Source organism: Elephantulus edwardii, unplaced genomic scaffold (assembly GCF_000299155.1).
Source record: "Elephantulus edwardii isolate Elephantulus edwardi_28Jun2011 unplaced genomic scaffold, EleEdw1.0 scaffold00100, whole genome shotgun sequence".
Taxonomy (NCBI): Eukaryota; Metazoa; Chordata; class Mammalia; order Macroscelidea; family Macroscelididae; genus Elephantulus; species Elephantulus edwardii.
This window is the reverse complement of record NW_006399850.1, coordinates 3256188-3274658: the sequence shown is the minus strand read 5'-3', so window position 1 is coordinate 3274658 and position 18471 is coordinate 3256188. Positions and strand designations below refer to the sequence as shown.

The following is an 18471-nucleotide window of genomic DNA, read 5'->3' as shown; positions in this document are numbered from 1 at the left end:
GCAGGGTTGTGTCATCTGCATAAAGCAGGTTGTTGATGACTCTTCCACCAATCCTGATGCCACATTTTTTTCATACACCCCAGCGTCTCGGATGATCTGTTCTGCATACTGTTTGAAAAGGTATGGAGACAGAATACATCCCTGATGGACCCCCTTCTTGATTTTGCACCATGTAGTGTCTCCTTGCTCTGTTCTGACGACTGCCTCTTGGTCCAAGTATAGGTTTCGCATTAGCACAATCAAATGTTCTGGGATTCCCAATACGGGTATTGAATGCTGTAGGCAAAAGTAAGACGGGATAGTGGTGGGGTAAAGAAGAGTGGGTGGGCAGCAACATTGAATCTATTGGTCATTGCTATAATTGGGCAAATGCCTTTCATCTGCTCTTTTCTGTGGAATGCTTGTCTGTCAGATACTATTATATATATTTAAATATTGAGACAGACCAGGAAGAAGGATTGGCTATCCACTTCCAAAAAAACAGGCCTTCGAAAACCCTATGTACAATAGAGCTTTTCTTTAATGAAGTTTATAGTGCTTGGTTTTAGTCCTAGGTCCATAATCCACCTTGAGTTGGTTTCCAGTCCAAATCTTGACAACATATAAGGTCAATCTTGGTATAAAAGTAAAAGCAAAACCAAAACTTCTCTTAAAAATTTTCTCAGCTGTTATAAATATAAGCATATTTCTCCCCTTTTAGCCAAGTTTATTATCTCCATTCCTCAGATTTCTTTCTAGCAGAAGCATTTATGCTTATGAATGCAAAGAAACCACCCATTCTTTTAATTTTTCTTTCTTTGATTGTCTTGAAAAATATTCTTATCAAATCTAAATAAGCCATGAAATAAGCGCATTTTAGTCATTAAAATAAAATGAAATGTACATCAGGTCTCCAGAGACTCTCTGCACTGGCATTCTCCTTCGCTGGGCCTCTGGCTTATGTTCTCCAGTGCACAAGTCATTTTTGTGAAGTGGCTCAGTTCCCAGGGACAGTAGAGGGTTCTGGCAGATTTGACCAGATTTGAATGCCCTGTTCTAGAAATTATCCTGAGCTATGAGCTGAGGTTCAACAGGTAAGAATGGTTTTGTGTGGCACTCAGTCACCATGCAGTAAATGCTGTTGGTGAACACTAGGAGAATTCATGGACACCAGGCAGTGAATGAGAGGTTCAGAAAAAGGAAGGGGAGCAGCTAACCATTTTTTGGTTATAGGGAAGGGTGAAATTTTTTAAACTGTGATTATTCTAGCAATGTGGGAGCAATGTTGTATTTTTCAGGACTATGATAACTTCATTATTGGGGTTTTGCATGTCATGTAACTCTATTTTCATTACATTGATATATGAGTTTTATTTTTAGCCTGTGATCAATATTCTGTTATTTCCCAATTGATTGATTGATTGATTGATAATTAACTACTATAGTGGTCAACCTAGGTCCACTTGAAAGACTGTAGGCAGATGAATCTGGCTGTGAGGCCAATTTATTGGCATTAAGTAAGAAGTTTGTTCAAATATGTATATACTCACGTATATATCCAAGTAACAGCAGCACTGTGTTTCATATGAAGCATAAATTTGTAATGTGGCATGTATTTTGTAAAGCAAAATATAGAAAGTAATCTTAGTCAAACTAGTTTATACTTGGAGCATTTTAATTGTACAGCTATGGCAATTAGCCCATTTTATTGTGGTTTAACATTAAGGTTTGTGTTTTTTTTTTAGTTGTAATCTCTAGTGATCATTTATTTCTGACTTGCTAACTAGCATATTGTCATTAAAACAAATTTTAGAATTATATTGTCAGCATACTTCATTATTATTCCATAAGTAATATAAACAACTGGAAGAGTGCGTGCCAGATGGTAGAATGAACTTTCTTATCACAATTCATTTTGCTATGTCAAATTTGACATAGATTCAAAACACTGTGCCTTATAATTGTGTGAGCTGTATGAAACTATATCTATTTTGCCACATCACCAAAAGTAAATATTTATTGTAATAATATTTGTGGTTGGTAAAATGATGAGTTATTTATAAGATATCTAAATGTATTGTTAAAATGTAGAATATAAAATATATAGTCACAGAATATCAGTCTTGAAATCTCCTTGGCTTGTCAGAGACTGCAATTAGATGTGTCTGGGATCATAGGAAATTATTTAAAGTATGATCAGGATATCTGGGTTGAACTTGTATTTCAGAGAGATAATACTTTGAGGCTATGTTCAAAAACGTGTTCAAAATAACATGGCACAGATTTTCCTTGCTTTTGTGGCTTTGCCAAGATTTTTATTACTCTATCTCTAGTAATTATCTAAGAAAGAACACTCCAGGTTTCATATTCTTTCCCATTATAAACTGTTTTATGATAACAGAGAAATTTGTGATCTTTTTTACACTATCATAAATACTAGACCAAAGCTTAGCCCATCCCACCTATACACATTAAAGACATGGGGAGAAGACATCTCAATTTTTCTCAGGTATTAGTTTATATTTCTTTTATAAAAAAATTCCCTTGGGGAAATGACTAAGCAATAATCTGGAGAAGATCTATCATTCCCTCAAATTTTTAAAATAATTTGAAAAGCAGCCAAATAATTATACAGGCAGCTTTTGAACTTCCTATCATTGCTCACTGCTTGGACAGAATTAAATAAACTCTACAACCCTGTAGACTTGATGACATTTGTTTTAAGAGTGTTAGTTGATACCAGAAGTAGACTGTGAGCCCAATAAGCAATGCTTAAATCACAGATATACCAAGTTTTTAGAATCCCTATTTGACAGTTATATTCTGTCTTGCTTTATAGCTAATCACTAGCTTCTCTTAACATCCTGATCTGTCGTCCCCCCCCCAAGTGTTTATTTCTTTCTATTGGACATGACTAGACATGTCTAATGGACATAGCAATCTGAAGACTGAGGTGCACCTGATTCAGGCTATAGTCTTTGCACTTTCTGTGCTATGTGTTAAAAGCTGGACAGTGGGGAGCTCTGGTGGCCTAGCGGCCTAGCGGCAAGAAGCTGCACTGCAATCCCAGAGGTACACAGCTCAAATCCAGATACTATGCTGGAGAAGGAGGGGCAATCTCCTCCTGTACCAGTCAGATCTGATTTGACAGTACACACACACACACACACACACACACACACACACACACACACAGAGCTGAACAGTGACTAGGGATGATAGAAGGAGAATAGATGCCTTTGAACTATGGTATTGAAGAAGAGTATTGGATATACCAAAGACTGCTAAGAGAACAAACAGGTTCATCCTAGAGAGGGAGAGACCAGACTGCTTCTTGGAGGCAAAGATTCTGACAAGTTCCATCTGACATACTTTGGACATGTTGCAAGGAGTGACCCTTGGAGAGGGACGTCCTGCTTGGGAGGGTGGAGGGACAGTGCAAGAGAGGAAGACCCTCAAAGATATGGACTGACTCAGTGACTGGGATAATGAGGATAGGAGTATCAGAGACAATGTGGTTGGCTCAAGATAGAGCAAGGTTCATAGCTGTTGCACATAAGGTCGCAATGAATCACAAGCAACTTGATGGTATATAACAACAATAACAATGGATATGACAGGTGCATTATTAATCTTTTGTCCTCAAAACTCTTAAACTTATTGCTTGTACCAGTGAAAATCTCAGTTACTGTCTCTGAAACAGAAAATCACACTTTCCCAACACTATCAGTGATTTCTTGTACTCTTATTAGTGTGAAAAAAGTTGTGTGGATTGTTATTATTTTATTTCATTCATGTCAGTCATTGCTACGGAGTCAACAAACTCATTGCTGTTCATCAAGTGTATTTTCAGGGAGTGTAAATAGCATGAGAAGGGATGGTCCATCTTTTTCCCATGGAGCAGTTGGTAGATTTGAACCACCTGCCTTTGGGTTGGCAATACATTTTCTTGCTCATTAAACCACCAGAGCTCCCTTATTCCACTTAACTTGAACTAAAACAAAATACCTGTGACTTTTTTAGAAATACCATTCACATTTGTTTTTGTTGTGTGCTGGTGAGTCAGAACCGACCCATAGCTGACCCTCGTGTGTGTTTCCAGAGGCAGTTAATCACAAAGGAGCTGCTGGTAGATTGGAACTGTGTGCAGCACAGCTAAATTAAAACAATAAAACTATTATGTAGATATATTAATAAAAACGAATCACATGTGAAGAGAAATTTTAGAAAGACATTTCTTCCCCAGCACTAGCTATAGAAAACTGAAGGAATAATCTTTTCAAAACCAACAGCCTTTTCTGCTTTTGTAGGGTGGCAAAACTGTATGCCTATCCCCCTTCCTTCAGTGTATATTCTTTCTGTGAGGCAGTGTCATTTCTTCTCGTGCAAAAGCCTCAGTGGAAAGATTTTTGGGGTGTTTTGTTTTATTTTGTTAAGAATATAAGACAAGGATATGTAGAATTCTTCTAACTTTACATTTTCTAGGGCCTTTTCCCAAAGTGGTAAGGTAGTTATTCTCCTAAATTTCAAAACCTCAAACATGCCTTTACGTGTTAAGTCTTACTTTGGCCATGCTCAATCAACCAGGAAGAAAGCAAATACACTCCATAGGAGCAACATCTTATTTCAGTGAGATGGGCTAATTACTGTCAATTAAAATCTTTATTTAATATTCCCTCAGTTATCCTTCTAATGTGTTCTGCACTTGCAAACCTTGGGTCTGTTAATCTCTGATTCATTAGTGAGTTTCTTAAGTGTTTATTGAGAACTCCACATAGCATTCTCTTAATTGCTAATAAGCTTTACTCATAGCACATTTGCGTATTCACTTCAGGGAGCTTAATTAGGTTCATCACCTCTTATGACCAATATACAACTTTTCTTAATAGCTTCCCACTCCTATGAAATATGCAATTTTGGGCTTTCTCAAAACAAAATGAAATGTGTACCCTCTTATGGCTAAGAGGCTCAAATGTGTCTTTTTATTGCTCAATCTCTAAAAGCAAATTGGCTTCTAACATCTGCAGTTTCACTTGACTGTTGAGGATAAAGGTAGGGAAGGATTAGATTATTAATCTCATCACTTTACACTATGACTTGGTGGCAACTCTAGGATTATATCTGATGGCTTTCTGTCTGCCTCTCAGTTCCCTGAAGTAGTTTTACTCCTTTAAGATTAAGGCATAATTATTACAGTCTAGTGCATTGTGAAAAGCATACAATGCCTTTCAGGGGAAAAAAAATATACTCATGACTCATGGAAAGGGATTTCTGCATCCCGACCCTCAACAAATCCGAACCTCCCACCTCCTGCTTGATAGCTGAGATCTCGTTAAAAGAGAGACAGCATACCAAATTAAGTCACAATTTGGGTAAATTTTACCTGTGCTTTCCAGAAAGAAGTTTGAATAAGAAAATGTAGGAGAAAGCAAAGGAGCACCGCTGACTTGGAAAATGATCTAGAGATGAAGATAGAAACAAGCCTCACCAACCTTTACTGCTTTCCTCAGGATTTGCAGGTGGTGCCAGCAAAAAACAGGGTAGCTTGGAACCCTTTTTGCCTCTCTATTCAGTCCCAGTCAGTTACCTTCCCCAAAGCACCTCAATTAATCATGTGATCTAACTGCAATCAGACTGTGTGCTTGGCAAATGCAGCCTGCTAAATCTTATCATCTACTGCAGCATGATCCCTTGCAACTCAAGATGACTTTTGTCAATATAAATCCAACTGCTGCTATATACTTATGTAAAATCCTTGTCATTGAGTCAATTCCAACTCTCATCAACCCTATAGAAATAAGACTGACTTATAAGGTTTCAAGTCTGTAATCTTTACTGAAGCAGAGTGCTACATATTTCTACTATGGAACATCTGATAGATTTAAACTACTAATTTTTTAGGTAAAAGCTGAACACTTAACCAGGTGGTATGTGTGTGTAGGAAATGCATTTTGGAGAACTGAGAGCTACCAGCTTTAATCCCATGAGATAGACCCCAATGATTTGGATTGACAAATCAGTATTGACAAATATTAATGAGGTAATAGAAGTAGATGTGTTGGATTCAGTGAGACTGGCTCAGGTTGTAAATAGGGTCACTATGAGTTGCAAGCAACTTAATGGCACATAACAACTATATATATATATTATGTTCTTTATATTTATTAATTACACTGGGAAATTCTGCTGTCAGAGACCCTCCAAAGTACTGAAGAGCAATGATGTCAGTCTGGAGACTAAGGTGTACCTGATCCAGGCCATAGTCTTTGCAATTAGTTGCTGTGCATCAGAAAGCTGGACAATCACTAGGGGTAATAGATGGAGAATTGATGCCCTTGAAGTATGGTGCTGGAGAAAAGTGTAGAATACACCATGGACTGCTGGAAGAGCAAACAGATTCATCCTAAAGAGAGTGAGACCAGATTGCTCCTTGGAGGCAAGGATTCTGAAGCTTTGTCTGACATACTTTGGACATGTTGCAAGGAGAGACCAGTCCTTGAAGAGGGATGTCATGCTTGGGAGGGTGGAGGGACAGCAAAAGAGAGGAAGATCCTCGATGAGATGGATTTATTCCGTGATTGAGGTAATGGGGGTAGGTGTGTCAGAGATAACAAGATCACACAGGATAGAGCAGGGTTTAGGGCTGTTGTTCATAAGGTTGCTATGAGTCACAGGCAATTTGACAGCACATAACAACAACAACATACACATACTGATGGGGACTATTCTAGAAGATGGAGTCTTCAACGTATGGATATTTCCTGTGAGATACACACACACACACACACACACACACACACACACACATATATATATATATATATATATATATGTGTATATATATATAAAAGATCTGGTGGCCTAGTGGTAAGAAGCTATGTTGCAATCCCGAAGGCATGTGGGTCAAATCCACCGGCTGCTCTACAGGAGAAGGATGAGCAGTTTCCTCCTGTTCAATCAACTGCCTCTGAAAAACGACCGGAGTCAACTATGGGTTGGTTCCAACTCAACGGTATGCAACAACATAAACAAGAATAGAGGAGGATGTTAGATTGCTTTAAAAAGAAATACATTTAATAAATTTGATTTTTAGAAATTTCCCAACAACTTCCATCTAAGGCTTTTAAGACACCAAAATAATTTTATTTCTGTGTATGTATCTTTTTTATTGACATGACTAAGAAGTGTTTAGACAAGCTGAATATTTTAAGTAACATTTAAACTATGCAGAGTCAGCAACAGATGAGTTAAAAAATGTATACTTTACTAAGCACAACAGTTAAGAACAGAGAGAAATGCTACAGCCATGGTTTTTGACTAGTTTAGAGGAAAACATTTTAGTAGGTGAGAACACTCTGGCTTTTAAAAATATGCAGTATATTTGTTTGTGAACTTTGAGAAGGCCTTCCTTTCCTTGCTGGTTACCACAGTAACTCACTTCCTATTTATGATGGAGTGAATTCTAGCATCTATTGCCCAACATCCTTTAAGCTTGTATGGTGCCATATTCTCAGACGTTGCTGCGGATTGGACTGCTGACTCCTGTGTAATGTAGCATGAACTTTAAGCCACACTCACCCTGTTATGCTTGATTCTGACCAAATGTTAGGCACTGGATATTCCTTGAATGTTACTCCATTGTCCGGTTTGCCAGTTTGGCAGCAAATTATCATTCTAATAAAAGAAGTTACTCAGATGGAAATTCCAGATGTGTCTAGGCTGTTTTTATTAGGACAATGGAAAGGTCTAACCTTTTCTTCTAAATACAATCATGAGTAGTGTGGCTTTGCCTTTGTAATTTTACAAAGAGTTGTATTACGTAACTGGAAAATTGTCCCCGTGAGCATAGAGAGAACTTTTTAGCACACAGTGCAGACTGGAAAACACTGATGTAAAGCTTCAGTCCAGGAGAGAAACCTTTTAAGTTGCTGAAATGTAGTGCAGAGGAAGAAGGAAATTACTGTTTTACATGATTGACCAAAATGCACTATAATTATAGCAACTTGAAACAGATTCCTTAGAAGAACTGATAACTCTGTGATCAGATTAAGTCATGTATGGTGGAACTGAAAGCTGCATGAACTTTCTCTGCAAAGTGCTGACATGCTTTATGTGAGATACACAGTAGAAGAGGCAAGTGTGCTTATCCTATCTTTGTTTAGGACCTCTAGCTCCTTCAGCTTAGTAAAGAATGAGGAGAAGGCTTTGCTTATTAATTATTACATACAGCAATTGTAACTTTGACATTGCTCATACAACTCAGATGTGAACTACCCTCACATCAGGTTATTTTTATGTGACCATGCAGCTGTTTATTCAACACAGCATCCATCGTGCAGCAAGAAGTCAGCTTCTTAAAGACTATTCATTGAGATTTGTATTATCTTTGTTACCTGCTCTATTCTAGGTGAATACAGTTCTACCACAATTAGTCCTAAGATAGCCTTCTTTTGTGTTCTCTCTTCCTTCAAATGGCTCTACATAATACTTTGTTTCACCCCATTCCATGGACAGATCAGAGATCGCTCACAATAGTAAACAAATTAGTGTTTAGTTAGTCCTATTAAGACACATTTGTTGGAATATGAAGTCCAAAACACTACCTGACTATATTCCTTGTGGATGGTGACCATATCCTTATACAACTCCTTCACCTAACGGTAAGCTTCTAAAGGATTTGGTTATCCTTCAATATGGATTACATCTGTATATAAAAAAAAAATTCCTTGTCACTGGGCCAATAGGCAACATCATGATAGATAGGAGATTGAAGTGGCTAACATTTCATCTTTTCAGGATTCACAATATATCCCTTTGGTAATAGCAGTCAAGAATTTTTTTAAGTATATTATTGGAGAATTCTGTGGTTAAAGACCTTTCCACGGCGTTGACAGACTTCTCCAAGGTGCTGAGGAGCAGTGATGTCAGTTTGAGGACTAGGGTGCACCTGATCCAAGCCATGGTCTTTTTCTTTTTTTTTAATTTTATCATTTTGTATTTGTGTGTACTGTCAAGTTGGATCTGACTGGTACAGGAGGAAATTGACCCTCCTTCTCCAGCAGAGCATCTGGTGGATTCGAACCACATACCCTTGGGATTTCAGTGCTGCTTTTTGCCACTAGACCATCAGAGCTACCTTCAGCCATGGTCTTTTAAGTTGCTTCCTATGCATGCAAACCTGGACATTGACCAAGGATGATGGTAGAAGCATCAATACTTTTGAGTTATAGTGTTAGAGAAGAGTGCTCAATGTCCCATGAATTGGGGGGTGGGGGGGAAACACCAAACCAAAACAAACAAAAAAACTCCAAACAAACAAACAAACAAAAAACCACCACATAAATATGCTTTGGAGAATGTGTAGCCATTATACTCCTTAGAGAAAAGGATGAGGAAATTCCATCACACATACTTTGGGCCTGTGGTTAGAAGTCAGTCTCTGGAGAAAGGTGAAGAGATCTTCAATGAGCTGGACTGACAGTGATCGGAACAATAGGCTAGAGTGTAGCAGGGATGGTGAGGTTCATGTAGGATAGGACAGGGTTCAGGTCTGCTGTTCATAGAGTCATTGTGGGTCATGGTCAACTCAGAAGCACCTAACAATAATTGTTGTTGGTAGGTGCCGTCAAGTCGAATTCAACTCATAGCGACCCTATGAACAAAATATCTGAACCTAGTCCTGTCCTGTGCTGTCCTCACACTTCCTGACACAGAAGAGCCCATTGCAGCAGTCACCTCGTCAAGCTGGTTGAGGATTTTCCTCTCCTTGGTCAACCCTCTGCCCTTCCCAACACCATTCTTGCCCCCAAAGAGCACTCTGGCTGCACCATCTCCAAGATATATCTCTTCCTTCTCTTGCGGTCCATGGAATAATAACAACCCCAAAATAATGCCATACATACCAGGAAACATTCAAGAACCTTTACCAACTGAATGAATAATGAATTGGAAATATTATGATAGATTCCGAAAATAAGGGCTTGAGCATGGCTGAGATCATCAGGATGGTGCAGGATAAGGTAAGGTGTCAGCTTGAGTAATAGTCAAGTCAATGGTACCTGATAACAACAACAGTAAAAGTAGTACCCAGACCACTTCCTACATAGCCAGGGAGGTAACCAGTTGTGGTTAAAATAACTGCACACATCTTTATAGAAATGGACAGAAGACTCACCTTATTATTACTTGAGCAGCGTGCAGACATCACAGACAAAACTATGTCTTTAATTCTAGCAATCAGAAGAGAGGATTCACTTTCTGTAGTCTGTCTACTGACATTTTCACAGTCTCTCATCAAAATAATCACACAACCATGAGACGATGAGGCAGAGTTGGCTGAAATTCTCAGCTGAGGAGCAGAAAAAAGGTCAAATATTCCGTATTGAGTCCTCCAGTAACCAACTAAATCTCCACCTACCTCAAGAAACTGAGAAAGTGTTGTAACGTCTGACTTTAAGGCAATATGAAACAGACTGCTACAGTGGAAGATCTTTCCCCCTCACTTCTTTGGACACATTTCCTTCCCTGCCCTTTCTCGTTATCATTTCCCCACCTGGAACACTTCCTCCCAGCTTATTCTTTTGCCTCTCTGAAGCCCCTGAGGACCAGCCTAAATCCCTTCTCCTTCCTGAAACCCTTCCTGACCCTCCACAGAAAACAGTAATTGCTCCCCTGATGAACACCTGGGCAACTCAGTGCCGGTGCTACTTGACATTTTGGATGTTTTTCCTATATACTACTTATTTTTTTCCCCCTCATACTTAAGTCTCATATTTTGGAGAGTGGATAATGCCTTGTTTTGTTGTTTGTTTTTTTTAAAAAAAAACAAACTCTTAGTACTTTTATATCATAGGGCAAATATATTTTTTAATAATTTCTTACTTTGGGAAAAAACTATCTTGAGAAGAAATTTAAGTAGTAAATTCAATTAAAGATTATTACAGAAATTATAAGCATATAATATTTTATAATATAAGCGTGCCCTAAAGATAAATGTATGATAATGAGCATTTAGTTTTGACCTACAATGTAATAATAAAGCAAATCATCTGATTTTTTTATTTTCCAGTACATGTACAAGTTATGGTTACACCATACTGACATCTACTAACTAACTATGTAATAGCCCTATTGAAAAGTTTGAGATATTTCAAGAATTACCAATATGTGTCACTGAGACAAGAAATGGGCAAATGCTGTTGGGAAAATGACACCAACTGACTTGCTTTATCCAGGGTTACCACAAACCTTAAATTTATTAAAAAACCCAAACCTTCAAAGCACATAATGCAAAGTTCAATAAAATATCTTTTTTTCTATAATTATATTTTATTAATTTTCATAAACATTTACAGAGATTTTGGGTTTCCATTCATTCATTGTTGCACTATTCTCTCTACCCTCCTCCCAGTTTGTTCTTGTCCAAATGCCACAGTGTTTGTCAAAGCCAGTTCTGATTAATCTTCTTTGTCAGTGTGTCCTTTGCCATTCCCTATCACTCCTCCCTGACAGAGACTTCATCCGGAGTCATAAGGAAAAGGGGATGGCATATTCTCTTAGCTACTTCCTGCTGAAAAGGGACGCTGTGGGTTTCAGGGTGAAGATCTTCTCTCACTACTCTAAAGGGCCCCTTTGGCAGTAGGAAACACATAGACTATTATGGAGATTGATTTTGGAATTTAGATGCACTCTTATTGATTGTGCTTGGCCGTACATGTTCATATCCTTGAAGATGTATCATGGGGGTGTTGCAACCTAGAAGACACAAATTTGACTATCAAGTTATAAGTACATGAGTCCAAAAATTATGGAAAAGTAAAAGAAAAGATTCTTTCATTGTTTTACAAACCCTCCCCCAGGTCCCCTCCACCATGTAGCCCTCGCTCTAGTCTCCTGTGATGACAGAAATACCTAGTTATATATCTCTTTTAAACAGTTTTCTCCCTCCTCTGTTTCAGTGCAGTATACATTATTGAACCCATCTTACTCAGTCTCTCCCCAACCCCAAGGACAGTCCCATTCTACAACAGTGGCATCATGTAATATCTTTTCCTTAAAAGGACAGTGAGAGAAGAGTCTTAGATTATTCAACTAGATAGAAGAAATTATTTCTTACCCAGCAATGAATATAAGCTACAAATATGAAAATGCCAAAATAGGAATATTTATATTTGAACTTGATCCAAAGTCATATTTTATAAATTACTTTTTGTAATCCAGTTATTTGTTGTTTGATATTTTTTTCTCTACGTATTCCATGATAGTTCCCCCAGCCCCCAAGGATATATTTTATGCATATTGTAAATTCATTTCTATCCAAAGTACCAAGTTATCAATTTCAAATTCTCTCATCCAGAAATACTCAAGCATGACAAGTCTACATGGTCATTAAATCAGATTCTAGGTTCTAGACAGGAAGATCCCTTCACTGATTCTTTCATGCCAATGATTTTAAAGACATCTACCTGAGAATTGAGAACGGGAATTGTGCCTATTTAAATGAGCTAGATGTATTGGTTCACAATGTTCTGATAGACTTTGTGCTGTTCTAATTTAGAAGATAAACTTCTTGGTTCAGGAGCTAATCTTCTAAAACTGATAGCATCAGAGTCTGTATTTATCAGACAAACCTGTTATGAAAGTGAATATGTATGATATTTTTTTGTGTGTGGGAAAAATTTGTATTCAGAATTAGCCAGCTGGACTCAGTTTGGATGATCCCAATTTTGTTGGCAACATCCAAAGCATCATAGTCAGGAGCAAGTCGAACATAGGCCTTCTTCTCTCCATCAGGCCTAATCAAAGTGTTGACCTTAGCCACATCAGTGTCATAGAGATTCTTTACAGCTTGTTTAATTTGGTGCTTGTTGGCCTTGACATCCAGAATGAACACAAGTGTGTTGTTATCTTCTATCTTCTTCATGGCTGACTTAGTGGTCAGGGGAAATTGGATGATGGCATGGTGGTCAAGCTTGTTTCTACTGGGGGCGCTCCTCCGGGGGTATTTGGGCTGCCTTCGGTGTCTCAGCATCTTAGGCCGCCGGAAGGTGAGTGATGTGTGGATATTCTTTTTTTTTTTTCTGTCTGTGGATGCCCTTCAGGACTGCCTTCTTGACCTTTAACGCCTTTGCTTTGGCTTCAGTTTTGGGAGGGTCAGGGGCTTCCTTCTTCGCTTTCGGTGCCACCTTCGTAGAAAGGCTATGTATGATATTTTAAACTTTGGCAATGATAGATGCACAGTTACAGAATACTAACTCAACTCATTTCCATCAGGTCTAAACAGACTGATAGCGGACTCTCTTGGATTTGCAAGGCTGTAAATCCCACATGAGACTTCTCATCTTTCACCCTGACACACTGATGTGTCCTAACAGCTAGGGAGTTGTTGTCATGCTAAGCTCTTATAGACTGTGTGCATCCTTCTCCCGCAGAGTAGCTGGCAGATTCTCCCTCTATGCCTTTAGGGATTCCAGTGTAACTTCTTACCAAATCGAGGAAAGGATTTGCTGAATATATCACTAAAGCACCACTTATTTAAGGAAGAGCCCTGGGCTTAGTCCTTAGAGAGTTTTACTGCTAACCCAGAGGAGTTATTTCTCTGGATGTCTGGTCCACCAGTGACACTGAGGAAGAAATGTGGCCAGTCGCCTCTTTTGTGATTTACAGCCTTGGCAAACTCCCCTGGAGGGTCAGCTATGAGTTAGTTCTGACCTGATACCACCGAGAGAGACAGAGCGGTGGTATGACCCATTAGGTGTTGTACTGCTAAGCGAAAGTCTGCACCTGTTGGCTGGTTGGAATCTGCTTGTCATTCTTCGGAGGAAGATGAGTGGTCCCTCCTATTAAGATTGGCAATCTCAAAAACCTAATGGAGTGTCACTAGGAGTTGTAATAGAACTCCATGGCAATGAAAATTGAGGTCCTGTAATGTGTAGATTATTTGTACTAATCAACAATTTTTTTAAGGAGACCAAGGACTCTTCAACAAAATTACTCCATCATTCTACTTCTGTTGCTCTCGTTTAAGTTTTGACATTATTACTTTGAGCTCAGAATATTGCCTTGCCTTAATAAATATTCTCCCCTCTATGCCCCATGCTCATTCACCCAGTCAACAAATATTTACTTAGTGATTTGTATATGCCAAGCAGTCGATAGGCAGACCCAGCCCTCACATACCTTAGATACTCTCCTGATCATACACATCCACTTTGCAAAATCACATATAATAATGGCTTCTCTTTCCAGTCTTTTCATGTGCTCATTGACTTAATATACCTAACTACTTCAGTCAAAGCAGAATATACTCTTATCAAGATGTCAGTTTTAAGTGTAATTCCTTGGTGTACAGAACTATAAAAAACATCATCCTTGAAGTAGACATAGTGCTAATCTCATGGGGCCCAACTGACATTTAATAGATTTGTGAGTACTTGTCATAAATCTCTTTAGAAAAAAATCACTCAGAGTAATTTAAAAACAAAACGTTTAGACCTTCATACTAGAAATGTCTGCATTTGAAGGCTAAAGTTTGGAGATGCATGATCATGCTAAAGACAGAGAAGACATTTTCCAAAATGGGATACCTATTTATACCGTATGCAGAAAGCAGCTGTGGTGGCACAGAGAGTTATATGTTGGGCTGCAAACCAAAAGTTCCTCAGAGTCAACTCTCTGTTATGGACTCAGCTTTGACCCTCAGAGACCCTCCTTTGGATTTTCTTCGCCGTAATTCTTAATGAGAGAAGACTATTTATTTCTCTCCCTTGAAGCTCCTAGTGTATTAGAATAATCAGACATGTGTAGCCTTTTAGTTCAAAGCAAAACATCTTATGGACCATACTACCCAATGGTAGGTGCTTCAGAAGCTTCATGGAGAAAGGTTAAGTAATCTGTTTCTATTTACAGCATCAGAGACTAAATCAATGGAGGGTCACTATGAATCAGAATTGACTCTACAGCTGTAGGTTTGGTTTTAGCCATGTGTTCAGAACTGTGCTTCTGAAAAGATCCAGGTAGTCTGAACTACCTGTATTAGCTGATCCTGTTCCATCATGAGGTGCTGAGATTAGACTGTACAGAAATGTGACCCCAACTCTTGCTTTAAGGACAGGCTCCTGTCTGCCAAATGAATTCCAAATTTACAATCAGGATCAAAGTTAGGCCATATTAGCTGCTCTGTATTTTTAACCTTTGTATTAAATTACCATCAAGCAACACTAATTAAGATAAGAAATGGAGCTACTTATTTGTTTCATATGCATCTTCAGCGTTCTGAATTATACATTAAAATAATCTGTGACATCTGTGTATGCTTTTCACAGAAGAAAGAAAGTACACATGCCTCAGGGTGCATCTGCCTAAGAAACAGATGAAAAAATGCTTTCTATCATTCCTATTAAAATACAGAGACAGGATAATTTTTAAAGCTACAGATATAAGGTAAAGCTTATATTACATAAATGAATCAATAAAAAGTATAACAAAGGCCACAATATTTTATATTAATCAGGAAAATCTGAGTTTCCTGAGTCTTTAAGAAAGAGAAAATCCCATTTGACAAAATCTTTAACTGTTTGTTTGTTTGATTTTGTTTCTAGGTTCCAGATTCAGGGAGCCACAGCAGATCCGAGCCATTACAAAAGTTTAGGAGATAGTTTTCGAGTGATTTTGCGGACAGAAGGGTATGTATGCTTCTTTATACATAGACAGTTTGTTGGTCTATGGGTGTATGCCTGGGCATGGATAAAATACTCTTAAAGTGATGAAAATGTGGTATTTTTTTAAGGTACAGTTAGCTATATTTTCTCAAAAAGGTTTTCTATGTAACATTTTTCTCATTTTGAATAATCTATTTCTCCAGTCTTATTAGTTAAGAAAACATTTTAAAGGGTGTCTTCCTGCTTCCTTGTGTTTTGTCTGGTAATAGCATCAAAAATTTAATATGAATACAATGAAAATTATTTTCAAAGGGCTTTAATAATTTTCATGACTAGAAGTCAACTTCTATCTATTACATGAAGGCTTTGTAAATTTTAAATGGAGCTATCTAAATGTAACAGTTCTTTATTTTTATTCTTTAGCACAAAGACCAAATGTTTTCCTAGTTTATGCTATGGTTTATGCATATGAGACCAGAACAGATCTGTGTCAAATATTGATGTGTCAAATTTATCATCTTAATTATTTATTAGATGTTCAGATGGACTATTTGGGTTATACGAACGAAAAATATCTTTGATATTTATATTCAGTTAGACTCTATCCAGAATAATTTTCCAGAAAGGGTATTATTAGATTTGCTTTTGAAAATATTTCTTATTAATGGATTTGTTTAACTATACGAAGTAATAATAGTAATTATAAAAGCAAGTATATACTTCTCCTCTATTATATACTAGAAATTTTCATTACAACTCTGTGAGGTAGACTCTAATGCGAGTCATTCCAATTGGGCAGAAAAGAAAGTAAGACTCGGTAGTTTTCCCAATTTCACATACCTGCTACCTTGGACTCATGTCAAGCTGTTTGACCCAAAGCTCTTGCTCTTAACAGCTGTAGTTCACTACTTCTCCTGGCAGATAACAGTGTGAATATTATACTTCCGATAATTTATTTAATTAACACATAACATGGATAGCTTTCAGTGTCATTATGTCACTTAACAGTGGCGGACTATTTATCTATATACTGTAACTTATTAAATACATTTTTTCCAGTAGACCATTAGATTGTTTCCAGACTTTCACCATTATATGTGACAGTGCAATAAATACTCTAACTTTGTCTTTGCAAATTTGTGTATGTCTGTATAAGGGACTGATTGGATCAAATTATAAGCATGTTTTAGACCATAAATATTGCCAGACTACCTTCCGCAAAGTACTTACAACTTTATACACATAATATTTAAGATTTTGCATTTCTCCATAGTCTCTCTCAAGCACTTTATTAATCATTATTTGATACATCTGTTACCCATGTGCATCTTCTTTGATTGTCATTGGGATTGAGAATATTTTTGTACCATTAGCTGCTATTTCTTATACAAATTGCCTGTTTGTAGCCTTTGCACAATTCTGTTAAGTTAGATTTGTAGACGCTCAGTGTATATTATATATATATATATATATATATATATATATATATATATATATATAAATCATTTAACAAAAGGAGCCCGAGTGGCAATGATTAAGCTCAGCTGCCAACCTAAAGCTGAACAATTCCCACTACCTCCTCCTTGGGAAAAAGGACATGGCAATCTCCTTCCATAACAATTACAGTCTAGAAAACTCTGTGAGGCAGTTTCAGTCTGTGCTATAAGGTCCCTGACACACTTTGGACATGTTGCAAAGAGGGACCAGTCTTTGGAGAGGGACACCATGCTTGGAAGGGTGGAGGGACAGCACAAGAGAGGAATGCACTGGGTGAGATGGATTGACTCAATGACTGGGGTGATAGGAGTAGGTGTACCAGACACAGTAAGGTTGGCTCAGGATAGAGCACGGTTCAGAGCTGTTGTTCATAGCGACTCGACGTCACATAACAACATAAGGTCCCTATAAGTCAAAAATAACTTGATAAAATAAAAAAATAAATCCTTTGACTTGTTGTAGATTGCAAATGTTTCTCCCAGTTTTCATTTGTCCTACAACTATGTCTTTCACAAGTTTATAATTTTTTTAAGTTAATTTTAAGGAATGTTTACAGAGATTTTGGATTTCCATACATTCATTTTGTGCGTTTTTTTTCTCCCTGCAGACCTCTCCTCCCAGTTCGCTCTTCCCTTTGACAAGTAAAAGAAAAATTATTTCATTGGTATAGAATCCCCCCACCCTGACCCCAAGTACACTCCACTAGGCAACATTCATTCTGGACTCTTGTCATAACCATAATGCCCAATCATATATTGCTTTCAAACAGTTCTCTCCCTCATCTGTTTCTATGCAGTACACATAATTTATCAATTTTTTCTCAGTCTCACTCCAACTCTGATGTCAGTCCCATTCTACAATAGTGACACCATGCAGAACCTGTCCTTTTGTGACTGAGATATTTCACTCAGCATAATGTCCTCCAAGGTCACCCATTTTGAATAATATTGCATGAGTTCCTTGTTTTTCTTTGCAGTGTCACAGTTTATAATTTTTTTTCCTTTTTTTTACTGGGAAAAACATATTGGGGGTATAATGAAGTGAGGGTTGGGGGCAGAAAGGTGAGGATGGGCCAGGATGCAGTTGTAGAGCTACACAGTTTGGTCGGTGGGGGGAACAGGTGAAGGAAATGATGAGGGTCGAGAGGGGACCAGATACTACAGAGGAATGACAAGCATTTTCCAATGGGAATTAAACCAACTGTCTTATTGATTTAGGAATTGGATGCTGACTCTCTGGCTTCTTCATGCTGAACAGGGGCGTAGATATAAAGGGGGGAAGGGAGGACGCTTTATCACCTTACTGGTGGTCTTGGGTTAAAGCTGCTTGCCTTCTT

General features: G+C 37.9%; 1 protein-coding gene across 1 annotated transcript in view; it reads left to right on the top strand.

Annotated features, from left to right (window-relative positions):
* The window catches only part of SLC25A21 (solute carrier family 25 (mitochondrial oxoadipate carrier), member 21), a 340939-nt gene that overhangs the window by 77923 nt on the left and 244545 nt on the right, over positions 1–18471 (top strand). The window contains exon 3 of the mRNA XM_006891582.1: positions 15579–15662. Within this exon, the coding sequence (XP_006891644.1) occupies positions 15579–15662 (84 nt within the window). The remainder of the gene's footprint in view (positions 1–15578; positions 15663–18471) is intronic.